Raw genomic sequence first — 27,093 nt, forward strand, 5'->3', positions numbered from 1 at the left:
ACTTACAAGTTCTGGGCTGCAGGAGTACATGCTGAGGGACGTGCTCGGTGCAGCCACTGCAAAGGTGAGTGGGGTCCTTCACGATGATACTGGCCACTTTCCGTCACCTTTCTGTATAGATGTCCTTGTTGGTGGGCAGGCTGGTGCCGGAGATGGGTTGGTCGGTTTGCGCCTTCCATACCGTGCAGTGATTCATCTTGTCAGGACCCTCTCAACCTGAAACCTCGACCACTCCTTCCCCACCCCCCCAAGCCCCCCCACCCCACAGATGCTGCTCAACCTACTGAGTTCCTCCAGCAGATTATCTGAAGCAACACATACAAGCATCTGCAAATTTTCTCGTGTTTGCTGATGATCTGAAGTTGGGTTTGATCATTAAGGGGTTAAGGTGAGTGGCTTTTGCACTTTGGACGCAGCCTGGTGTCGGCTAAGTCTTCGCCGTGGAAGGCTGCCAGGAACTGCTGATGCAGAGACAGTGAGAGAGAGAGAGGTGGGGTTAAGTCCAGGGACATCACACCTCCAGCTTCAGCTCGTTCTTCTCGGTGTGCGGGAGCGGAGGCTGAGGAAAGAGAGCTCAGAGTGTGCGTGACGTTTGTCCACAAACCGGAGACACTGACAGGTATGTGCACGCATCGCACTCCCTCCTTTTCAAACTTCCTTACCGAAGCCCCTCTCCTCCAGGGCAGAGGCCACTGACAGCAGCTCACCAGAGACCCCCGTCCTGGGCTCGTATTTCAAGTTGTCCCCAGGTGGAGCCCATCGTTGAAGATCCTTCCTCTTCTAGGGATGAGGTCTTTGGAGCTTCTGCTGGTGTTCCCGTGGCTCTGGCTGTTTCACAGAATGAGGCTGCTAGCCCTCCTCCTTTCACAGGCGGGCGTGGGGCCGACCATGGCGAGGTTTCCTTACCAAAGGCTTTTCAGAATGATGGTCACTCCTGCTTTCTGTCTCTCTGAGTGATGGCACCGCTCTCTCTCCTGTTTAAACCTTGCCTTTCCCCTCTGTCCAGGGAGCAACACACACACACACACACACACACACACACACACACAAAATGCTGGAGGAACTCAGCAGGTCAGGCAGGAGCTAGGGAAGGGAATAAAACAGTCGATGTTTTGGACCGGGACCCTTTATCGGGACCAGAGAGGAAGAGGAAAGAAGTCAGAATAAGAGGGTGGGGGGGGGTTCTGGGGGAGAGTACAAGCTGACAGGGGATAGGTGAGACCAGGTGAGGGGGAAGGAGGGTGGAGGGATGATAGGTGAGGGGGAGAAGGGTGGAGGGGTGATAGGTGAGGGGGAGGAGGGTGGAGGGGTGATAGGTGAGGGGAGAAGGAGGGTGGAGGGGTGATAGGTGAAGGGAGAAGGAGGGTGGAGGGGTGATAGGTGAGGGGGAAGGAAGGTGGAGGGGTGATAGGTGAAGGAGGGTGGAGGGGTGATAGGTGAGGGGGAAGGAAGGTGGAGGGGTGATAGGTGAGGGGGAAGGAGGATGGGGGGTGATAGGTGAGGGGGAAGGAGGGTGGAGGGGTGATAGGTGAGGGGAGAAGGAGGGTGGAGGGGTGATAGGTGAGGGGAGAAGGAGGGTGGAGGGGTGATAGGTGAGGGGGAAAGGAGGATGGAGGGGTGATAGATGAGGGGGAAGGAGGTTGGAGGGGTGATAGGTCAGACCAGGTGGATTGAAGTGAGGAGCAGGGAGGTGATAAGTGGAACCAGTGGAGGACTGAAGAAGAACAAATCCGATAGGAAGGGAAATAGACCATGGAAGAAAGGGAAGGTGGAGGGGAACCAGAGGGAGGTGAGCAGGAGGGTTAAGAGCCAGAGACATTTTCCCAGGGAAGGAATGGCTAAGACGAGGGGTATGATTTTAAGGTGATTGGAGAAAGTGTAGGGGGATGTCAGAGGTAGGTTTGTTTACACAGAGAGTGGTGTGTGTGTGTGTGTGTGTGTGTGTGTGTGTGTGTTTGTATGTGTGTGTGTGTGTTTGTGTGTGTGTCTGGAACGCGCTGTCGGGGTTTAGGAACAGTAGCGGCAGGCACGTGAGGGGAGCTACACAAAATGCTGGAGGAACTCAGCAGCTCAGACAGCACCAATGGAGGGGAAAACATTCTGGGCTGAGGCCCTTCATCGCTCACGAGTGCTGATGAGCTCTAAATGTCGACCGTTTACTCCCCTCCATAAATGTGCTGAGTTCCTCCAGCATTTTGTGTGCATTGCTCTGGATTTCCAGCATCTGCAGCGTCTCTTGAGTTGACATTCTGGACATTTCAGTAACTCGGAGGCAGGCACACGGATGATGGAAAAATGGAGGGCTACGTGGGAGGGAGGGGTTAGATTGATCTTGGGGTAGGTTAACAATACAGCAGAACACCGTGTCCTGGGAGTATCAAGGCAAAGGGAACTTCAACTAATCTCTGCTGTACTTGGGACTGAAGATTGAATCTGATCAATCCACTGATGATTGTCACCTTGATCACAATAGTTACTGAACACTGATGGTGCAGTAATTGTCATTCAAGGTTGTTTAATGCCATTTCCATCACGCAGGTGTAAAGGAGAATGAAATAATTGTCTCTCCGGATCTGATGCAGCACAAAAAAAAATCACAATAAGATGAAGAACACAATAATGAAAATAACACAATAAATATGAATACATAAGATAGCTCGTACACACATTTTGATTGGATCTCTGTCGTTCAGTCTGCGATGACTTACTGTAATGAAGTTCAGTGAAACTGCGTAGATCTGCACAAGGACATCACTAACCAGACATCACAATGATAAGCTGAGAGACAGGAGTTCTCATCTCTGTACTGCACAAGGTCTCTTCATCTCATGTGCATGATATTTATTGCTCAGTTGTTTATTATTATTATTTCTTCTTTTTGTATTTGCACAGATTGTTGTCTTCTGCACTCTGATTGAACACCCATTGATCCTGTAATGGTTGTTACTCTACATATTTATTGAGTATGCCCGCAAGGAAATGAATCTTGGGATTGTATATGGTGACATACAGTGCCTGTAAAAAGTATTTACCCCTCCCCGCCCCAGAAGTTCTCATTCTTTATTGTCTTACAGCATTGAAACACAGTGGATTTAATTTGGCTTTTTTTGACACTGATCAACAGAAAAATACTCTTGTGTCAAGTGAAAACAGATCTCTACAAAGTGATCTAAATTAATTACAGATATCAAACACAAAATAATTGATTGCATAAGTGTTCAGCACCTTAAATCAGTATTTAGTAGATGCACCTTTGGCAGCAATTACAGCCTTGAGTCTGTGTGGATCGGTCTCTATCAGCTTTGCACATCTGGACATTGCAGTTTTTCCCCATTCTTCTATACAAAACTGCTCAAGCTCTGTCAGATTGCAAGGGGGTCGTGAGTGAACAGCCTTTTTCAAGTCCAGCCACAAATTCTAGATTGGATTGAGGTCTGGACTCTGACTTAGCCACTCCAGGACATTAACTTTGTTGTTTTTAAGCCATTGCTGTGTAGCTTTGGCTTTATGCTTGGGGTCATCGTCTTGCTGGAAAACAAATCTTCTCCCAAGTCGCAGTTCTCCTGCAGACTGCATCCAGGATTTCCCTGTACTTTGCTGCATTCATTTTACCCTCTACCTTCGCAAGCCTTCCAGGGTCTGCACGGTGAAACATGATGCAGCCACCACCATGCTTCATGGTAGGGATGGTGTGTTTTTGATGATGTGTTCAGTCTGACGGCCAAAAAGCTTAATTTTGGTTTCATCAAACCATAGAACCTTCTTCAGCTGACTTCAGAGTCTCCGACATGCCTTCTGGCAAATTCTAGCTGAGATTTCATGTGGGTTTTTTGAAACAGTGGCTTTCTCTTTGCCACTCTCCCATAAAGCTGCAACTGGTGAAGCACCCGGGCAACAGTTGTTATATGCACAGTCTCTCCCATCTCAGTCACTGAAGCTTGTAACTCCTCCAGAGTTGTCATGGGTCTCTTGATGGCTTCCTTCACTAGTCCCCTTCTTGCACAGTCACTTAGGTTTTGAGGACAGCCTGCTCTAGGCAGATTTACAGCTGTACCATATTCTTCCCGTTTCTTGATGATTGACTTAACTGTACTCCAAGGGATATTCAGTGCCTTGGAAATTTCCTTGTATCCATCTCCTGCTTTTCAATAACCTTTTCACAGAGTTGCTTGGAGTGTTCTATTGTCTTCATGGTTCAGTTTTTGCCAGGATAGTGACTCACCAGCAGTTGGACATTCCAGATACAGGTGTATTTTTACTACAATCAGTTGAAACACCTTGACTTGCATCTCCATTTAACTAATTATGTGACTTCTAAAACCAGTTGGCTGCACCAGTGATGATTTGGTGTGTCACATTAAGGGGGGGGGGAATACTTATGCAATCAATTATTTGGAGTTTTATATTTGTAATTAATTTAGATCACTTTGTAGAGATCCATTTTCACTTTGACAGAAGTCTTTTTCTGTTGATCAGTTTCAAAAAAGCCAAATTAAATCTGCTGTGATTCAATGTTGTAAAACAATAAAACATGAAAATTTCCCAGGACGGGGTGAACTTTCTACAGGCACTGCACATGTACTTTGACAATAAATCCACTTGAAACTTTGTTCTCTGTATATCGGAGTAATGGGAAAGATGGGAATTGCTTGTGGTTCAGAGGAATGAGTGTTACTTTTTGTATCTCCAAACCATTAAACTAATTGCAGGGAAAGATGGAGCACAGAGAACGGGTCTTAATTTCATTTTTCACTTTAAGCAAGGCATACGCGTATGACTTGGTGCCGTGCTGACGTTTGCCATTTACTTACTTCATACATATAACCATAATGAATTATTTCAACAACAAAGAATGCTTAATCAAACGATGTATTTACAATATTACTCAAATATTAAATACACAAAGCCGGCTGGTGACATAGCGGCATCAGCACCGGACTTCGGAGCGAAGGCTCCCGAGTTCGAATCCAGCCGGCTCCCTTGCACGCTTTCCATCCGTGCTAGGTTGAGCATCGAGTTTTCAACTTGGCCTCGTAAAAATAAGAAAGCCTGCTAAAAAATGCCATCATGATGACGTCCCGATGACCCCACTCGGAGTTAAGGGCTTTCTTCTTCTTCTATTAAATACATGACACTCCTCCCTGCATTAGCTGTAAACTCCAACTCAATAGAGAATACACAGTATACACACTATACTATATAATACAACTACTATATAGACATCTACAGAAAAGTACATTTTAAACTGTTCCATTCAGGCCTCGAGATTTAATCACTGTGAAGGATTTCTTACTTTTGTGGGATAACGTCTTTCCTGACAAGGGGGATCACTCTGCTTGGCAGGAGAGACTTGTGGCTGTGAACAATCTCAGGTTCTGGGGCCGCCTCCACAGTGGTTGTAGGTGTTGACCCTGGGACTACAGACAGTGGTTCTGCCGGCTCCGGATACCATTTTTCTGGACGTGTTGGCATCCTGAATGGTGCACGGCAAGCTTCACTGGACGATGTGGATCATAATGTGTGAGTCTGACATCACCATTTCCTTCACCTTTTGGAAAGCCACCTCGCCCTGCGTTGTCCATTGCCATTTCTTCCTGATGTGTAGTAATGAGTTCCAGGGGTAGAGTTCAAGTTTGGCAGGCACCTGTTATTGTAATGGACAAATCCTAAAGAGGACTGTAACTGTGACATGCCCTTTGGCCTTGCGGCATCCACCACTGCTTGTATTTTCTCAGCACACTTGTGTAATTCTTGTGTGTCAATGGTGTGACCACAGTAAGTGGTACTTGGTTTAAAGAACCCATATCTTCTGATCTTTTTAACATGGACTTGAGATTTTGGAGATGTTCCTTGTAATTGTCACCGGTAACAATGATGTCATCCAGATAACACTGAGTGCCCGGGCAACCTTGCAACACCTGGTCTTTAGCTTTCTGCCAGAGTGCAGGTGCGGGTGCTACTCCAAAACTCAGCCTATTAGACTGATAAAGCCCTTTCTGAGAGTTTATGGTGAGAATCTCTTCTTCTATCTCCATCTGCAGGTAGTCCTCAGCTAGGTCCAATTTGCTGAAGTGTTTTCTTCCAGAAAGGTTTGCAAAGGTGTCCTCTATTCTGGGCAGAGGGTATTGATCTACTTTCAGTACTGGGTAGATGGTGAGCTTAAAGTCACCACAGATGCTGACAGACCCATTCTTTTTGGTTACTTGGGTCACTCACATTGCCCATGGGCTCCACTCAACCTTGGAAAGAATTCCTTCAGCCTCCATGCAATCGAACGCACTGGCTGCTTTATCACAGCTGGTATAAGGACCCGGATGGGCTTTGTAAAACTTGTATGCCGCATTTTCACTTAACACTATTTTACCCCTGATATGTTTAGTTTTCCAATGCCACCCTACACCACTGCTGTGGCATCATCCAGTACCTTTCTTAATTCACTTCCAGTTGTTTCTATCGGAGGGTATGTGATAGTCATAGTCATAGTCAGACCACGGTACGTGTGCTTGCAACACTATGTGTCCGACAGAGTGATCAGCAGCACTGGGGCTCCACAGGGGACTGTCTTGTCTCCCTTTCTCTTCACCATTTACACCTCGGACTTCAACTACTGCACAGTGTCTTGTCATCTTCAGAAGTTTTCGGATGACTCTGCCATAGTTGGATGCATCAGCAAGGGAGATGAGGTTGAGTACAGGGCTACGGTAGGAAACTTTGTCACATGGTGTAAGCAGAATTATCTGCAGCTTAATGTGAAAAAGACTAAGGAGCTGGTGGTAGATCTGAGGAGGGCTAAGGCACCGGTGACCCCTGTTTCCATCCAGGGGGTCAGAGTGGACGTGATGGAGGATTACAAATACCTGGGGATACAAATTGACAATAAACTGGACTGGTCAAAGAACACTGGGGCTGTCTACAAGAAGGGTCAGAGCCGTCTCTATTTCCTGATGAGACTGAGGTCCTTTAACACCTGCCGGACGATGCTGACAATGTTCTACGAGTCTGTGGTGGCCAGTGCGATCATGTTTGCTGTTGTGTGCTGGGGCAGCAGGCTGAGGGTAGCAGACACCAACAGAATCAACAAACTCATCCGTAAGGCCAGTGATGTTGTGGGGATGGAACTGGACTCTCTGACGGTGGTGTCTGAAAAGAGGATGCTGTCCAAGTTGCATGCCATCTTGGACAATGTCTCCCATCCACTACATAATGTACTGGTTGGGCACAGGAGTACATTCAGCCAGACACTTATTCCTCCCAGATGCAGCACAGAGCGTCATAGGAAGTCATTCCTGCCTGTGGCCATCAAACTTTACAACTCCTCCCTTGGAGGGTCAGACACCCTGTGCCGATAGGTTGGTCCTGGACTTATATCATAATTTACATATTACTATTTAACTATTTATGGTTCTATTACTATTTATTATTTATGGAGCAACTGTAACAAAAACCAATATCCCCCTGGGATCAATAAATTATGACTATGACTACCTTTTCATCAGGATAAGTACTTAGTTAAATATCTGCAGACTTCAGTTCAGTATCTTTGAAATGCTGCTCAAATTCATTTTGTGGAATGACTGAAACAGTGTCCAATTCCATTTTAATGAATTTGCCATTCACTTCCGGTGTGAGTCGTATTGCTTGTCTATTGTTAGTTTTCACTTAGTAAATCTCGAGGCTACCCAGTCATGTCACTATCATCATTATCAGATTTCTCATCAACAGCATGCAGATTAGTGCTTGACTGCAACTTGACTTTATATATTTTTCTCTTCCCTGTGCAGTCCATTTATTTTTGTCTGCCCAACATGCTCTTTATATGTGTCCTACTTTGTTGCATTTTCTGCAAGTTTCACCTTTAAACCTGTATTGGTCTGGTGTATGTGGGCCTTGCCATAATGGTAACACAATTTATTGAGCCAGGCAGGTTTCTGTTTAGACATTGCAATTTTGTTCACATCCATTCCTGACTGCAACTCCTCAACTGCATCTCTGAGTGCTGTTTCCATTGATACAGTGATTTCAACTGCTCTTTTAAATGTCAGTTGTGCTTCATTTAGGAGCCCTGTTTGAATGCTTCCTTGTGAGATTCCACAAAATGAATGATCTTTAAGTGTATCATTAAACCCATCACTGACCTGAAAATCAACACACATCAAAGTTGCTGGTGAACGCAGCAGGCCAGGCAGCATGTCTAAGAAGAGGTACAGTCGACGTTTTGGGCCGAGACCCTTCATCAGGACTCACTGAAAGAAGAGCTATGAAGGGTTTCGGCCTGAAACGTCAACTGTACCTCTTCCTAGAGATGCTGCATGGCCTGCTGCGTTCACCAGCAACTTTGATGTGTGTTGTTTGAATTTCCAGCGTCTGCAGAATTCCTCGTGTTTACTGACCTGACAATGCTCAATTTCTACAATTCAGCCACGTGAGCTGAAATGGGCTTCCCTTCCTTTTGATTCTGCTTATGAAACCTAAAGTAATCTGCAATTAGCAGTGTTTTTGGTTTCAAGTGTTCCTGTGTTACTTTCACTATGTCAGCAAAGCTAATTTTGGCTGGTTTAGTTGGAGCAAACTGAATGCTTTTCCACCCAATGCACTCAGCAAAACTGGTACTTGTTTCTCATTGGGTAATTCATTTGCCGTAAAATATTGCTCAATCCATTGAGTATACATAGTCCAGTTATCTCTTGTGCAATGGGACGTGTGCATCTTCTGATGTAATCAACCATTTCTGCTTTTTTAAACATTTATGATTATTATCACCTGGTATTGACTGTTCCTGAACCCATGAAACTGGCCATCTCCTGCCCTCTTTCAAACTCGAACATCTCCTCTGAAAAAACATAAGCTGCTCTGCATTTTTTTTTGCTCGACCGTTTCTCACTGCGTATTTTTAAAACTCCAACATCTCACTGCATTTCAACAGGTAGGTAGTCGTCTCGGGTTTGTTTAAAAAAAAATCTCATTGTCACTATTGCATTCTGTGACTCCAAAACATTAAACTAATTGGACAATTAAACAGCCCAAGAGAACGGGTCTTAGTTTTATTTTTTTTTATGTTAAGCGAGCGTGCTGACGTATGCCATTCACGTACTTTGTAGATACAACTTTAATGAATTATTCAAACAAGGAATGCTGAATCAAACAAAAGATTTCAAAAGGTCAAAGTACTTTTATTATCAGAGTATGCACTTATTATACATCTTTGAGATTTGTCTGCTTACAGGCAGTCGCAAAACAAGAAATCCGAAAGAAGCCATTAAAAAAAGACCAACATACACCTCATGTGCAGAGAGAGAGAGAGAGAGAGAGAAAACAAATTGTGCAAATGATAAAAGTAAGCAAACAGCTTTCACAATGAAAGTGAATCCTCGGAGGTGAAGCATGGAGCAGCCGCAGCAGGCCTGTAGTCTCGGCCTCGGCTCATCACGTAGCGGAGTGAACATCACAGGGCCCGAAGTCATTCACATATCAGTAATTTTACTCAGATATTACTGATATATTAAACACACAACAATGGGACAACCTCGTTGAAATGCCACAGAATTTTTATTCAAGATTGTTTAATGTCATTTCCATTACATAAGCGTAAAGGAGATCAAAATAATTGTTACTCTGGATCCAAAGCAACACAAAAAAACACAATAAGATAAAGAACACAATAAAAAAAACACAATAAATATAAATAGGTGAGATAGCTTATATGCATGGAGTGATTGTGTGTCCATAAAGTGACGCTGGGCACAGGAGTGTCTGTACTCAAGGTGACTCTGACAATAAATGTTAGTCATGAGGAAATCTGCAGATGCTGGAAATTTAAGCAAGACACACAAAATGCTGGTGGAACGCAGCAGACCAGGCAGCAACAGTTCAGGTCTGCCTGACCTGCCGCGTTCCACCAGCATTTTGAGAATGTTAAAGTAGTGGTGGTTGGGGGTGTGGAGGGGTGGGTGGAGGTGTTGATCAGCCTTACTGCTTGGGGAGAGCTACTGTTTTTGAGTCTGGTGGTCCTGGTGTGGATGCTACGTGGCCTCCTCCCTGATGGGAGTGAGACAAACAGTCCGTGAGCAGGGTGGATGGGATCCTTTGCGAGATTACTGGCCCTTTTCCAGCACCTTTCGGTTTATTTGTCCTTGATGGTGGGTAGTTTGGTGCCAGCGATGTGTTGGGCAGTTTTGACTACCGTTTGTAGATTGTTCCTGTCTGCTGCGGTGCGGTTTCTGTACCAGGCAGTGATGCAGCCTGTTAGGATGCTCTCTCCTGTGCATCTGTAGAACGACGCTGAATTCTTAGCGCACTCAGCGGTGTGGATGATGTCTACCCGCCTGAGGAACCTCGTACTTCGGAGGCCAGAGTCTCAGTTTTGAGGACTGAGCATTCAAATGGGGGGTTATTTCACAGACAATACAACATTTTTGGTGTGGAAGATGTAGAAGGTTGCCAAATCGGTTGCAGGTATGTGGGGAGAAATAGCAGATGGAGTTTTATCTGCAAATGTGAGGTGTTACTCTTTGGGAGCTCAGCTATGAGAGGAATAGATAGAGTGGATAGCCAGCGCCTCTTCCCCAGGGCACCACTGCTCAGTGAATACTTCTCTTCGGTATTCACTAATGAAAGGGAACTTGATGACGGTGAGGACAATATGAGTGAGGTTGATGTTCTGGAGCATGTTGATATTAAGGGAGAGGAGGTGTTGGAGTTGTTAAAATACATTAGGACAGATAAGTTCCCAGGGCCTGACGGAATATTCCCCAGGCTGCTCCATGAGGTGAAGGAAGAGATTGCTGAGCCTCTAGCTAGGATCTTTATGTCCTCATTGTCCACGGGAATGGTACCAGAGGATTGGAGGGAGGCGAATGTTGTCCCCTTGTTCAAAAAAGGTAGTAGGGATAGTCCGGGTAATTATAGACCAGCGAGCCTTACGTCTGTGGTGGGAAAGCTGTTGGAAAAGATTCTTAGAGATAGGATCTCTGGGCATTTAGAGAATCATGGTCTGATCAGGGACAGTCAGCATGGCTTTGTGAAGGGCAGATCATGTCTAACAAGCCTGATAGAGTTCTTTGAGGAGGTGACCAGGCATATAGATGAGGGTAGTGCAGTGGATGTGATCTATATGGATTTTAGTAAGGCATTTACAAGGTTCCACACGGTAGGCTTATTCAGAAAGTCAGAAGGCATGGGATTCAGGGAAGTTTGGCCAGGTGGATTCAGAATTAGCTTGCCTGCAGAAGGCAGAGGGTTGTGGTGGAGGGAGTACATTCGGATTGGAGGATTGTGACTAGTGGTGTTCCACAAGGATCTGTTCTGGGACCTCTACTTTTCATGATTTTTATTAACGACCTGGATGTGAGGGTAGAAGGGTGGGTTGGCAAGTTTGCAGATGACACAAAGGTTGGTGGTGTTGTAGATAGCGTAGAGGATTGTCGAAGATTGCAGAGAGACATTGATAGGATGCGGAAGTGGGCTGAGAAGTGGCAGATGGAGCTCAACCCAGAGAAGTGTGAGGTGGTACACTTTGGAGGGACAAACTCCAAGGCAGAGTTCAAAGTAAATGGCAGGATACTTGGTAGTGTGGAGGAGCGGAGGGATCTGGGGGTACATGTCCACAGATCCCTGAAAGTTGCCTCACAGGTAGATAGGGCAGTTAAGAAAGCTTATGGGGTGTTAGCTTTCATAAGTCGAGGGATAGAGTTTAAGAGTCGCGAGGTAATGATGCAGCTCTATAAAACTCTGGTTAGGTCGCACTTGGAGTACTGTGTCCAGTTCTGGTCGCCTCACTATTGGAAGGATGTGGAAGCATTGGAAAGGGTACAGAGGAGATTTACCAGGATGCTGCCTGGTTTAGAAAGTATGCATTATAATCAGGGATTAAGGGAGCTAGGGCTTTACTCTTTGGAGAGAAGGAGGATGAGAGGAGACATGATAGAGGTGTACAAGATAATAAGAGGAATAGATAGAGTGGATAGCCAGCGCCTCTTCCCCAGGGCACCACTGCTCAATACAAGAGGACATGGCTTTAAGGAAGGGGGTGGGAAGTTCAAGGGGGATATTAGAGGAAGGTTTTTACTCAGAGAGTGGTTGGTGCGTGGAATACACTGCCTGAGTCAGTGGTGGAGGCAGATACACTAGTGAAGTTTAAGAGACTACTAGACAGGTATATGGAGGAATTTAAGGAGGGGGCTTATATGGGAGGCAGGGTTTGAGGGTCGGCAGAACATTGTGGGCCAAAGGGCCTGTAATGTGCTGTATTGTTCTATGTTCTATGTTCTGAAGCAAAGTTTGCAGACACTATGAAGACAGGTAGAGGGGCAGGTAGTTTTGAAGAAGTAGAGAGGCTACTGAAGGCATTAGACAGATTAGGAGATTGGGCAAAGAAGTGGCTGATGGAATACAGTGTCGAGAAGTGTATGGTCATGCATTTTGATAGAAGAAATCAAAGCGTGGGACTATTTGCTAAATAGAGACCAAATTCAAAACTCAGAGGTGCAACGGGATTTGGGATAACGGTTATAGACATCCATAAGCCCATAAGACACAGGAGCAGAGTTAGGCCATTTTCCCATCGAGTCTGCTCTGCTATTCAATCATGGCTGATCCTTTTCTCCCCCACCTCAGCCCCACTCCCTGGCCTTCTCCCCGTAACCTTTCATGCTGTATTCAATCAAGAACCTGTCAAGCTCTGCCTTAAATACACCCAATGACCTGGCCTCCACAGTTCCTGTGGTAATAAATTCCACAAATTCGGCTCCCCCGGCTAAAGAAATTTCTCGGCATCTGTTTTAAATGGATGGCCCTCTATGCTAAACCTGTGCCTCCTTGTCCTAGACTCCCCCAACATGGAAAAAATCCTTTCCGCATCTACTCTGTCTGGGCCTTTCAACATTCATAAAGTTTTAATGAGATCCCCTCCTCATCCTTCTAAACTCCAGCAAGTACAGACCCAAAGCCATCAAATGTTCCTTGTATGATAACACTTTCATTCCTGGAATCATCCTTGTGAACCTCCTCTGGACCCTCTCCAATGGCAGCACATCTTTTCTTAGATGAGGAGCCCAAAACTGTTCACAATACTCAAGGTGAGGCCTCACCAGTGCCTTATGAAGCCTCAGCATCACATCCCTGCTCTTGTATTCTAGACCTCTTGAAATGAATACTAACATGACATTTGCCTTCCTCACCAACGACTCAACCTGCAAGTTAACCTTTAAGGTGTTCTGCACAAGGACTTCTAAGTCCCCTTGCATTTCAGAATTTTGGATTTCTTCCCCATTTAGAAAATAGTCTGCACTTTTATTTCTTCTACCAAAGCGCATGACCATACATTTTTTTAACATTGTATTCCATTTGCCAATTTGTTGCCCATTATCCTAATCTGTCTGTCCTTCTGCAGCCTATCTGTTTCCTCAACACTACCTGCCCCTCCACCAAACTTTGTATCATCTGCAAACTTGGCAACAAAGCCATCTATTCCATCATCTAAATCATTTATATACAGCCTAAAAAGAAGCAGTCCCAACACTGACCCCTGTGGTACACCACGAGTCACTGGCAGTCAACCAGAAAAGGATCCTTTTATTCCCACTCACTGCCTCCTACCAATCAGCCAATGCTCTAACCATGCCAGTAACTTTCCTGTAATGCCATGGACTCTTAACTTTGTAAGGAGCCTCATGTGTGACACCTTGTCAAAGGCCTTCTGAAAATCCAAATATACAACTTCCACTGCATCCCCTTTATCTATCCTATTTGTAATCTCCTCAAAGAATTCCAACAGGTTTGCCAGGCAGGATTTTCCCTGAAGGAAACCATGTTGACTATGTCCTATCTTGTCCTGTGTCACCAAGTACTCCATAACCTGAGCCTTAACAATTGACTCTAACATCTTCCCAACCACTGGGGTTCGGGCTAACTGGTTTATAATTTCCTTTGGACTGCCTTCCTCCTTTCTTAAAGAGTGGAGTGACACTTGCAATTTTGCAGTCCTCTGGCACCATGCCAGAGTCCAATGACTTGAAAAATCATTGCTAGTGCTTCCACAAATCTCTAACGCTACCTCTTTCAGAACACTGGGGTGCAATTCATCTGGTCTGGGTGACTTATGTATCCTTGGGTCTTTCAGCTTTGAGCGCCTTCTCCCTTATAATCATAACTGCGTTCCCTGCTCTTCCTTCACACCCTTCAACATCTGGCACACTGCTAATGTCTTCCACAGTGAAGACTGATGCAAAATGCTCGTTTAGTTCATCTGCCATCTCCTTGTCCCCTGTTATTTCTCTGGCCTCATTTTCTAGTGGTCCTATATCCAGTCTCATCTCTCTTTTACTTTTTTATATACTTGAAAAAGCCTTTATTATCCGTTTTGATATTGTCTGCTAGCTTGCTTTCATATTCCATCTTTTCCTTTCTTATGATTCTTTTAGTTGTTTTCTGTAAGTTTTTAAAATCTTCCCAATCCTCTATCTTCCCACTAATTTTTGTTTTGTTGTATGCTCTCTTCTTCTTTTACATTAGTTTTGACTTGTCAGCCACAGTTGTACTATTTTGCCATTTGCATACTTCTTTGTTTTTGGAGTACATCTATCCTGCACCTTCCTCATTTTCCCCAGAAACTCAAGCCATTGCTGCTCTGCTGTCATCTCTTCCAATTTACTTTGGCCTGTCTCGTACCACAGTAGTTTCATTTACTCCACTAAAATAGTGCTAAGTCAGACCTTACTTTTTCCCTATCAAATTTCAAGTTGAACTCAATCATGTTGTGATAATTGCCTCCTGAAGATTCCTTTACTTTAAGCTCCCTAATCACCTCCAGTTCATTACATAACACCCAATCCAGTATAGCTCATCTACTTGTAAGCTCAATGACAAACTACTCAAAAAAGCCAGCTTGTAGGCATTCAACAAATTCACTCTCTTGAGATCTATTACCAACCTGATTTTCCCAATCTAGCTGTTGGAGCCCATGGGCTCCACTCAACCTTGGAAAGAATTCCTTCAGCCTCCATGCGATCTGGCTCACTGGCTGCTTTATCATAGTCATAGTCACACTTTATTGATCCCAGGGGAAATTGGTTTTCGTTACAGTTGCACCATAAATAATAAATAGTAATAGAACCATAAATAGTTAAATAGTAATATGTAAATTATGTCAGTAAATTATGAAATAAGTCCAGGACCAGCCTATTGGCTCAGGGTGTCTGACCCTCCAAGGGAGGAGTTGTAAAGTTTGATGGCCACAGGCAGGAATGACTTCCTATGACGCTCTGTGTCGCATCTCGGTGGAAGTTCGAGTGGTTACTGTTGTCCCTTCCAAAACCTAAAGAAACGTTGATTATCCTCTTTCCTCACATGAGTTTCTTGCGCAAAAATAATGTCCCTAATATATCTGCATCTACCATCACCCCCTGGCAGCACATTCCACACACCCACCACTGTCTGTTTAAAAAAAAAGTTCCTCTGACGTTCCCTGTGCTTCCCTCCAATCACTCTGAAGAAAAAGCATTAGTTTCATTTCCAGTCACTTCCTCAGTGACTATGATCACTTTGCACTGTGGTCGACTTGTTTTGTTGTAATCGTGTTCTTTCTTCTGAAGCAAAGTGTGTATAATTCATGTTTAATTTTGCTTTTCTTGTGCACACGGGTTATCTGATGCTCTGTGCCTGTGACGTTGCTGCAGGTAAGTTTTTCCGTATACCTGAGCACATGGACTTGTGCAGATGACAATGACCCCAGTGTGACTCTCTGTGCAGGGAGATGCTGGCGTTGCTGGTCTTGGTTCTGCCACTGACTCTGGCAGCAGACAGGGACGTCCTCAACATCTGCATGGATGGAAAACACCACAAGACAAAGCCGGGCTTCGAGGGGAAACTCTATCGTCAGGTAAACAGGGGACGGGGGAGGGGGGACATGCAGAGATTGTTTTATTGATTGATTGATTGATTTAGAAATTCAGCATGGAACAGGCTCTTTAAGCCGTGCTGCCAGTGACCCCTGATTGAACCCTCCCCTAATCAGAGGATGATTTTTACAATGGCCAATTAACCTACTAGCCAGCTCACCTTTGGACTGTGGGAGGAGACTGGAACGCCCAGGGGAAAACCCATGCATTCCACGGGGAGGACGTACAAACTCCTTACAGAGGGTGCTGGGATTGAACCCTGAACTCCAGTGCCCCGCGGTGTAATAGTGTCTCTTGGTGCCCAGGCAGCAACGTTGCCTGTTGCATCACTGGCATTTAGGGCAGCAATGGAAGTCCATCAGACCATGAGCCATTGGAGCAGAAGTAGGCCATTCAGCCCATCGAGTCTGCTCCACCATTTCATCATGGCTGATCTTGTATCCCACTTAACCCCATACACCCGCCTTCTCGCCGTATCCTTTGATGCCCTGATCGATCAGGAAACGATCAACTTCTACCTTAAATATACAGACAGTCTGTGGCGGAGCACTCCACAGATTTACTACCCTCTGGCTAAAAAAATTCCTTATTACATCTGTTCTAAAGGGTCACCTCTCAATTTTGAGGCTATGCTCTCTCATTCTGGACACTCCCACCATGGGAAACAACCTCTCCACATCCGCCCTATCTAGTCCTTTCAACATTTGGTAGGTTTCAATGAAATCCCCCCGCACTCTTCTAAATTCCAGTGAGTACAGGCCCAAAGCTGCCAAAAGCTCCTCATATGTTAACCCCTTCATTTGCAGAATCATCCTCATGAACCTCCTCTGGACTCTCTCCAATGACAACACATCCATTCTGAGATATGGGGCCCAAAGCTGTTGACAATACTCCAAGTGCGGCCTGACTAGTGTCTTATAAAGGCTCAGCATTATCTCCTTGCATTTATATTCTATTCCTCTTGAAATAAATGCAAACATTGCATTTGCTTTCTTTACCATGGACTCAACCTGTAAATTAACCTTCTGGGAGTCTTGCACGAGGGCTCCCAAGTCCCTCTGCACCCTCCTTTCCATTTAAGTAATAGTCAACACTATTGTTCCTTTCACCAAAATGCATTATCATACATTTCCCAACACTGTATTCCATCTGGCACTCTTTTGCCCATTCTTCCAATTTGTCTAAGTCCTGCTGTAATCGCATTGCCTCCTCAGAACCACCTACCCCACCTGTTGTGGGTAAATCTCAGGAGTGGCAGACAAAACAAATCAGGCTGACTCAGAGAACTGGTTCAGACTAAAGGACTTTATTATACATGGTATCACGGTGGAGAGCCTCCGCACCTAACAGCCGTGTTTAGAGGCTCTGCTTTGCTTGCAGACACACTTCATTAAATAGACACAGCATACGTAACTAAAAGCACTTAACAAGAACATTGCTTGACTTTGAACTTAGAACTAGATTGCAACAAACAAGAACATTACAAGACTTTGAACTTTGAACTAAATCATAACATTTTGGTCGCATTTCAGCCAGCGCTGCAACCTCCTTCTTGCTGATTTTAGCTAAATCTTAGGAACATTCACGAGCGATTAGGTTAACCCCTACATATTCAAAGAGACTTAAATTCTTCCACCATTCCCTCCTTGTTGATCCTTTCAGATCAACATTCCTCATGAGGTATTTCCTCCTCTTCCCCATGGGGGGGGGGTGGTTTCATATCCCTCCAGAAAGGGTCTTTCTTTTCCAGGGTGTACCTTCTCTCCCCACCTACTGCTCGTTTCTCTCACCATCTGGGGTACCATGGGGACATTTTCAGGTCCGAGTAAGGCTCTTTTCATTAACTGGTAACAACACAGTCATAATGCTCCACATACATAGCACCCTAAAACACATATCATTACCTCTATAATTATCCCATGGGTAATCCGGCTTCCCCATCCAGAAAACCATTCCTCTATTATCTCCCACCATTTTGTTCCTGAACCAAAATTCTTAAACTGTTCCCCTATCTTCCTAATCTCCTCAATCTTTCCCCTTATGTGTTGACTGAGGTCAGTTATGCTTTCTGAGGCATCGGGAATATAAGCACAACATTCCTGCCCTACCTTGGCGCATGTCCCTCCTTTGCTGGCTAGGAGCAGGGCCAGAGCCATTCTATTTTGCAAGGCTACCATCCTAAGGGCAACTACCTCTGTTGTTAGGTCTTTCACTTGCGTCTGCACGTCAGTTAGGGCATCAGCAGTGTCATTGGCCAATTTCCCTACAGCGGCTGCCATATTAATAATTTCTCGCGAATTTCGGGCCACACCTTATGAGGGGAATGCTATCATCCAAAACAATCCACTTTCCATTATCCCTCACTTACTTCACCTTAAATAAGGGTGTTGCGATATATCTTTTATAGGATGCATGGAGGGCACTATATGGGCCAGGTAACAGCAGCCCATCTAATTTCCTGAGGACACATCCCCATTTTTGCCTGGCGGCCCTTGAAGCCAGGGATAAGCTCTTTCCCCACATACCCAGTAAGTCCCATTAGGGGTATGTCGAAGAGGACCCGGCCCCCTGTTCAGTACGCAAACACGAGGAAATCTGCAGATGCTGGGATTTCAAGCAACACACATAAAAGTTGCTGGTGAACGCAGCAGGCCAGGCAGCATCTCTAGGAAGCGTTGACTGTACCTCTTCCAATAGATGCTGCCTGGCCTGCTGCGTTCACCAGCAACTTTTATGTGTGCTGCTCTGTCCAGTACAAGAGGTATTAGTCAAAAATGTTCCACTTCCCCCCCACCGCATTACAATAACAAATTCCATTTACAGTTTTCTGTGCATTTACTAACTCAAAGGAGGGCATCCTTTTTCCCTCTGTCGGGGTACGTCCTTTGAAACAGGTACATCCACAATCCTCTTTGCTGACATTACAGTCCTTTATCAGCTTCTGCCGATCTCTTGGTCTAAGGTTGTTTGAGAATTTGTTGTTTTGGTTCATAAAGTACATGGACAGCATTTCCATCCATTCTGGGGGACCCCCTCCAGGGACATTCCCTGGACGGTGTGCTGAGGTATCTTTACACACACCCAACAAGAGTCCAACTCTTCACTTTGGTGTTTGGCATAAGTGCGACACAAAGACAAAAAGGTATGTTTGGACGAGGCCACACTAACTCCCCCGAATATCAGTCCCCATAAAAGCATCCGGCTTGTCAGCTTCATGCTTTGGACCGAAACCCTTTGGCAGGATTGGAGAAAAAAAGCTGAGGAGTAGATTTAAAAGGTGGGGGGAGGGGAGAGAAAATCACCAGGTGACAAGTGAAACTTGGAGCGGGAGGGATGAAGTAAAGAGCTGGCAAGTTGATTGGTGAGATGAGGTGAGCGGGATGGGAAATGGAGGGGGGGGTGGTGCTGGGGGGCAGTACTGGAAGTTTGAGAAATTGGTGTTCATACCATCAGGTTGGCATCCGTTAGTCTTGCAAGACCATGGATCTGCGCCTGGAAAGTCTTCACTCTCCAGGTCACAGGCCTGGGCAAGGTTGTATGGAAGACCAGCAGTTGCCCATGCTGCAAGTCTCCCCTCTCCACAACACCGACGTTGTCCAAGGGAAGGGCATTAGAACCCATACAGCTTGGCACCGGTGTCGTCGCAGAGCAATGTGTGGTTAAGTGCCTTGCTCAAGGACACAACACGTTACCTCGGCTGGGTCTGGAACTCATGACCTTCGGATCACTAGTCGAACACCTTAACCACTTGGCCACGTGCCCACCCATCAGGTTGGAGGCTACCCAAATTGAATATGTAGTGTTGTTCCACCAACCTGGGTGTGGCCTCATCACGACAGTGGAGGAGGCCATGGTGTGACATATCGGACTGAGAATGGGAAGTGGAATTAAAATGGGAAATCCCGATGGAGTGTAGATGCTCAGCAAAGTGGTGTCCCAATCTATGTCAGGTCCCACCAATATACAGGAGGCCACACCGGGAGCACCGAACACAGTAAGTGAACCCAACAAACTCACAGGAGAAGTGTCACCTCACCTGAAAGGACTGTTTGGGGTCCTGAATGGTAGTGAGGGAGGACATGTAGGGGCAGGTGTAGCACTTGTTTCACTTGCAAGGATAGGTGCCTGGAGGGGAGGGACAAACATAGAAATATAGAAAATCTACAGCACAACACAGGCCCTTCGGCCCACAATGCTGTGCCGAACGTGTACTTAATTTAAAAATTACCTGGGGTTACCCATAGCCCTCTATTTCTCTAAGCTCCATGTACCTGTCCAGGAGTCTCTTAAAAAGACCCTATCGTATCCGCCTCCACCACTGTTGCCGGCAGCCCATTCCACACACTCACCACCCTGCATAAAAAAACTTGCCCCTGACATCTCCTCTGTACCTACTTCCAAGCACCTTTAAACTGTGCCCTCTCATGTTAGCCATTTCAACCCTGGGGAAGAGCCTCTGACTATCCACACGATCAATGCCTCTCATTATCTTGTACACCTCTATCAGGTTACCCCTCATCCTCTGTTGCCCCCAGGAGAAAAGGCCAAGTTCACTCAACTTATTCTCATAAGGCATGCTCCCCAATCCAGACAACATCCTTGTAAATCTCCTCTGCACCTTTCCTATAGTTTCCACATCCTTCCTGTAGTGAGGTGACCAGAACTGAGCACAGTACTCCACGTGGGGTCTGACCAGGGTCCTATATAGCTGTAACATTACCTCTTGGCTCTTAAACTCAATCCCACAATTGATGAAGGCCAATACACTGTATGCCTTCTTAACCACAGAGTCAACCTGCACAGCAGCTTTGAGTGTCCTATGGACTCAGACCCCAAGATCCCTCTGATCCTCCACACTCCCAAGAGTCTTACCATTAATACTATATTCTGCCATCATATTTGACTGACCGAAATGAATCACCTCACACTTATCTGGGTTGAACTCCACCTGCCAAATGGACAAAGGAGTCACGTAGGGAGCAGAGTCCCTGCAGAAAGCAGAAAGTGGGGGGAGGGAGAGATGTGCTTGGTAAATGAATTTAATGGTCCAATCAGCAAATACTGACCAATCCACAATATCGAGTAGCAGTAACTGTCCTGAACGAAGTTTTAGAAGATCCAGCATCTCTTTGTAAACTCCTTCAGAAAATCTGTTTGAATATAACTGAAGCACTGCAGAAATCAAAAGCAAAAATTAACAAGTTACAGTCATGGTATCCTGATGATACCGTTTATCAGAGGGGAAGAAGCTGTTCCTAAAACATTGAGTGTGTGCCTTCAGGCTCCTGTCCCTCCTTCCTGATGGTGACAATGAGAAGAGGGCATGTCCTGGGTGTTGGGGGTCCTTAATGATGGATGCCGCCTTTTTGAGGCATCGCTCCTTGGAGGTGTCTTGGGTACAATGGAGGCTGGTGCCTGTGATGGAGCTAGCTAAGTTTACAACTCCTTGCAGGTTATTTCAATCCTGTGCAGTGGACCCTCCATACCAGATGGTGTTGCAGTCAGTTAGAGTGATCTCTGTGGTAGATATTTGCCAGCGTTCTGGTGACAAACCAAATCTTCTCAAACTCCTACGGAAATATAGCAGCTGTTGTGCCTTTTTTGTGACTGCATTGATATGCTAGGCACCCAGGAACCTGAAACTGCTCACCCTTTTCACTACTGACCCACCTGAAGATTGGTGTGTGTGTTCCCCAGTCTTACCCTGACTTGAGTCCACAATCACTCCTTGGGTCTTACTGACATTCAGTGCAAGGATGTTGCTGCAGCACCACCTAACCAGCTGATCTATCTCACTCCTGCTTGGCTCCTAGATAATTTTTGGCTTTTAAAAACTTCAGACCCTTGCCAAGATGCCACAAAAAAAAATTGACACCAGCTGAAAAAACTTACCTGAAGGGTCTGCACTGATTTTGTTCATTTAGAGTCAATTAAAAGAGCTCGACAGGGTACACTGGATGAGTTCCTCCGACGATAATTATTAGGAACTAATACTTGTTTTATAGTACTGAACTGGTATTGATAGTGTTCGGTTTTTCTTTTAAATACATAATTTGTCACTCAGTTAAATGGAAGTTTGTTTTTCTTATTTCTTTTTAACTATTTCCATGAAACTTCAGCTGAATGAGGCAGCTGCTTAATTGGGCTAAAACGCACTGGTCCCCATGTGTCCCAATTAACCAGAATCACTGTACATGTAAATGCATATGGAGAATAAAGCTGATCCTATAGGCTGGGTGTCCACCTGTGATGCCTCGTCCTGCCGAATATCCAGTGACCTTGCTGTCTTGTATCTGTGTGCCTGCAGTGTGAGCCATGGAGAGAGAAAGCCTGTTGTACAGCCAACACCAGCATAGAGGCACACGATGACCAGTCCTACCTCTACAGATTCAACTGGAATCACTGTGGCATCATGACGGAGAGATGCAAGAGGCACTTCATCCAGGACACCTGTCTTTACGAGTGCTCCCCCAACCTCGGCCCCTGGATTCAGCCGGTGAGATGCCTGTGATGGTCCTCAGGATTAAAGGAGGGTTACAGCACAGATTCCTTGTGGTTTTTATGCACCACTTACAAAAAGCAAGAGCTGGCCTGTGGCGTATTGGCATAGGCACTGGACTTTGAAGCGAGCGGTCTTGGGTTTGAACCTGGCCGGCTCCTTGCACGCTTTCCACCTGAACGTCGAGCTAGCAACTCAGCCTCGTAAAAAAACAGACAAGAAACGACATGGAAGGGAACAGCTTTAAAGAGAGACCGGGGTCTGTTGCGACTTGTCTGTAGAATGGGAGATTGTGGAGTGAGTTGGAGACTATTCCTTGTGAACTTTACGTGCCTGCTTTAATAAGCAAATTGGCACTTTCTGCAGAGTGGGAGATTGCTTGGATGAACAGTAACAAGGGCCAATAAAAGAGGAGCAGGGTTTACCGGAGCGGCCATTGTTGGAGTTGTGAGCGGACAGTGTTAGAGTGGTCAGGCTTGGGCAAAAACAGGTACAGGCTAGAACTTAAGTTTGAGAAGTTAGAGGCATAGCCAGTGTAGTTCGGGCAGTGGAGGGCTCCTCCTGTGAGAAGGCTGAAAACTTCAGAGATGAGTTTGTTACTGAGGTGATCACAGCCAGAGCGCAGGCTTCAGGGAGTAGATGGGAGACCACCAGGAGAAATAAGGGGAGTAAGGAAGCAGTCAGTGTAGAGTTCCTCTGTGGCTGTATCCCTCCGCAGCAATTACACACGTTTGGATGCTGCTGGGAGGGGATGAGGGGATTGAGGATTGGGAGGTGGGGTGGGGACTTGGGACTGGGGGTGGGGATTGGGGATTTGGGATTGGGGGTGGGGGATTGGGGTGTGGGGGGTTGGGGGGTGGGGATTGGGGATTGGGATTGGGGGGTGGGGGGTGCGGGGTGGGGATTGGGCTTTGGGGATTGGGGTGGGGGTGGGGATTGGGGATTGGGGTGGGGATTGGGGATTTGGGATTGGGGTGGGGATTGGGGATTTGGGGGTGGGGGATTGGGGATTGGGGTGTGGGGGGTGGGGATTGGGGGTGGGGGGTGGGGATTGGGGATTGGGGATTGGGGATGGGCACCAGTGACGTAGGCAGAAAGGGGGAAAGGATCCTGGGCAGTCAGCATAGGAGAGCAGGAAGAGACTGAAGAGCAGGTCCTCCAACGTAGCAATCTCTGGATTACTCCCAGCGCCACGTGCTAGTCAGGGCATGAACAGGATGATGGTACAGACGATTGAGTGGCTGAGGAAATGGTGCAATGATTTCTGGATCATTGGGATCTCCTCTGGGGGAGGTTATGACCTGTGCAAGAGGGACGTGTTACACCTGAAACAAAGGGAACCGAGGGGCCTGTTCAAAGGAAAACATCAAACCCCACGCACAAATAAAAAATCACTCAAACAACAAAAAAAGTAAGCGAGAAACAGAATATAAAATACCAACCCACAAAGTCACCGAAAGAGTCCAGGCAAATTCACTTCGTCGTTCGTTACCCACAAGGCTCCCCACACGGAATGGAACAAATAAAGGAGCGATCAGGAAACCAGAAACAATTGTCACGTGAACTGCAGAGCCCAATGGACAAATCGCGCCAGCTAAATCTCACCTAACACCTGGACTCCAGCAGCATCGAGAGAGGGGGAGAGGGTGGGAGGGAGCGGGGAGAGAGAGGGGGAGAGAGAGGGAGCCGGGAGAGAGAGGGGAGGGGTGAGAGGGGGAGGAAGGAGAGGGAGAGGGAGGGGGAGGGGTGAGGGGAGAGGGGAAGGGGTGAGAGGGGAGAGAGGTGGGGGGGAGAGGGAGGAGAGAGAGAGGGGAGAGGGAGAGGAGGGAGGGGAGATAGGAGGGGGAGAGGGGGAGGGGGAGAGGGAGGGAGAGGGGGAGAGGGAGGGAGAGGGAGGGTGGAGAGAGAGGTGGGGGGGAGAGGGAGGAGAGAGAGAGGGGAGAGGGAGAGGAGGGAGGGGAGATAGGAGGGGGAGAGGGGGAGGGGAGAGGGGGAGGGGGAGAGGGGGAGGGGGAGAGGGAGGGAGAAGGGGAGGGGGAGAGGGAGGGAGAGGGAGGGTGGAGAGAGTGGGGGGGGGGAGAGAGAGGGAGAGAGAAATAGATGCCTGTGCCCCTCTCCAGGCTTCTTGGCTTCACCAAACACCCTCAGAAAGAGCAAAGCACCAGATCGCTCAATCGGTCTGAAAACACACTATCAAACTGTAGATCACAGGCCCCGATGGCAGCAGAACCACATTTGAAAGAAAGATGTAAAAGAAGCAAAAGAATTTGCTTTGTGAACCGTCTGAGGACGTCGCCCTTCTTCAAAGAAAGGGGCTTCCCGTCCTGCACTATCAACGCTGGCCTCACCCCCTTCTCCTGCCACCCCAGATTTTCTAGCAACACACACAGAATGCTGGAGCAACTCAGCAGGTCAGGCAGCATCCATGGGAAAAAGTCCCGTCGATGTTTCCAGCCGAGACCCTTCAGCAGCACACCCGGTTTTCCCTTGTTTGATGTTGCCCTTGGTTGTGTTGTTCGCTGGCGCCATCAAATGAGGGACACACTTAATACACAAGAGAACGTCTGCAGATGCTGGAAATCGGAGCAACACATGCACAATGCTGGAGGAACTTAGCTGGCCATGAAGAAGAGTACAGTCGATGTACAGACCAGATGGACTACACCCCAGGGCTCTGAAAGAGGTGGCTGTAGAGATTGTGCAGATATTTGTAATTCCTGGAATGGTTCTGAAGGACTGGAAAATTGCAAATGTCACTTCACTGTTTAAGAAGGGAGAGAGGCAGAAGAAAGGAAATTATAGACCAAACAAGAGAAAATCTTCAGATGCTGGAAATTTAAACAACACACACACACACACACACAATGCTGGAAACCCTTCCAAGGTCTGGGCCCGAAACGTCGACTGTACTCTTTTCCTGACCGCTGAGTTCCTTCAGCATTTTGTGTGTGCTGCCTAAGACACTTCAGGCTTCTGTACCTCTCCTCTGGTGATGAGGGCCCTTAATGATGGACCCCATTTTTCTGAGGCATCGTCTATCGAAGGCGTCCTCGATGCGGAGGAGACCTGGTGCCCATGATGGATCTGGCTGAGTTTGTAACTTTCTGCACCTTTTCCCGATCCCTTGCAGTCACCCCTCCGTGCCAGATGGTGATGCGACCAGTTAGAATGCTCTCAACGGTGCATCTGTAGAAATTTTCTAGTGTCTTTGTTGACATTCCAAATCTCCTCAAACTCCCAATGAGATCCAGCCACAGTCGTGCCTTCTTTGTAATTGCGTCAATATATTGGGCTCAGGACAAACCTTCAGAGATGCTGACATCCAGGAACTCGAAATTACTTCTCGTGGTGTATGTGTTGAAATTTGGAAGAGGGAAAGTTGGAATTAGTTCCATCAGCCGTCAGGTCATTGTCTCTCTCTCGGGAAGCGCAGTGTTTGCGAGGAGTAGCGTGTCATTTCTCTGTGTCCGTGACAGGTCGATCAGTCTTGGAGGAAAGAGCGAATCCTGGATGTTCCGATCTGTAAGAGTGACTGCGAAGAGTGGTGGAACGACTGTGGACAGGACTACACCTGCAAATCCAACTGGCACAAGGGATGGGACTGGTCCTCTGGTGAGTATCCCGGACCGGACTCCGGTGAGTGTCCCGGACTGTATTTTAGTGAGTGTCCCGGACCGGACTCTGGTGAGTATCCCGGACCGGACTCCGGTGAGTGTCACGGACCGGATTTTAGTGAGTGGTCCCGGATTGGTCCTTTGGTGAGTATCCCGGACCGGATTCCGGTGAGTGTCCCGGGCCGGACGCCGGTGAGTATCCCGGACTGGATTTTAGTGAGTGTCCTGGACTGGACTCTGGTGAGTATCCCGGACTGGATTTTAGTGAGTGTCCTGGACTGGACTCTGGTGAGTATCCCGGACTGGATTTTAGTGAGTGTCCTGGACTGGATTTCAGTGAGTATCCCGGACTGGATTTCAGTCAGTGTCCTGGACTGGATTTTAGTGAGTGTCCTGGACTGGATTTCAGTGAGTATTCCGGACTGGATTTCAGTGAGTGTCCTGGACTGGATTTTAGTGAGTGTCCCGGACTGGATTTTAGTGAGTGTCCTGGACTGGATTTCAGTGAGTATTCCGGACTGGATTTCAGTGAGTATTCCGGACTGGATTTCAGTGAGTGTCCTGGACTGTATTTCAGTGAGTATCCCGGACTGGATTTCAGTGAGTGTCCTGGACTGGATTTCAGTGAGTATTCCGGACTGGATTTCAGTGAGTGTCCTGGACTGGATTTTAGTGAGTGTCCCGGACTGGATTTTAGTCAGTGTCCTGGACTGGATTTCAGTGAGTATTCCGGACTGGATTTCAGTGAGTGTCCTGGACTGGATTTCAGTGAGTATCCCGGACTGGATTTCAGTGAGTGTCCTGGACTGGATTTTAGTGAGTGTCCTGGACTGGATTTCAGTGAGTATTCCGGACTGGATTTTAGTGAGTGTCCCGGACTGGATTTTAGTGAGTGTCCCGGACTGGATTTTAGTGAGTGTCCCGGACTGGATTTCAGTGAGTGTCCTGGACTGGATTTCAGTGAGTATCCCGGACTGGATTTCAGTGAGTGTCCTGGACTGGATTTTAGTGAGTGTCCTGGACTGGATTTCAGTGAGTATTCCGGACTGGATTTCAGTGAGTGTCCTGGACTGCATTTTAGTGAGTG

General features: G+C 46.8%; 1 protein-coding gene across 2 annotated transcripts in view; it reads left to right on the plus strand.

Moving 5' to 3' along the window:
• Nucleotides 1-516: 516 nt before the first annotated feature.
• Nucleotides 517-27,093, plus strand: part of LOC140199974 (folate receptor beta-like) — a 38,868-nt gene continuing 12,291 nt past the window's right edge. The window contains exons 1-4 of one of the 2 annotated variants that reach the window (XM_072262516.1): nt 517-619; nt 15,745-15,874; nt 22,201-22,389; nt 25,869-26,004. In XM_072262516.1, coding sequence (XP_072118617.1) covers nt 15,749-15,874; nt 22,201-22,389; nt 25,869-26,004 — 451 coding nt within the window. In that variant the 5' untranslated portion in view covers nt 517-619; nt 15,745-15,748. Of the gene's footprint in view, nt 620-15,546; nt 15,672-15,744; nt 15,875-22,200; nt 22,390-25,868; nt 26,005-27,093 lie in introns of those variants that run through there. The other variant, XM_072262517.1, reaches the window with a different exon arrangement.

Source organism: Mobula birostris, chromosome 7 (genome assembly GCF_030028105.1).
Source record: "Mobula birostris isolate sMobBir1 chromosome 7, sMobBir1.hap1, whole genome shotgun sequence".
Classification (NCBI taxonomy): Eukaryota; Metazoa; Chordata; class Chondrichthyes; order Myliobatiformes; family Myliobatidae; genus Mobula; species Mobula birostris.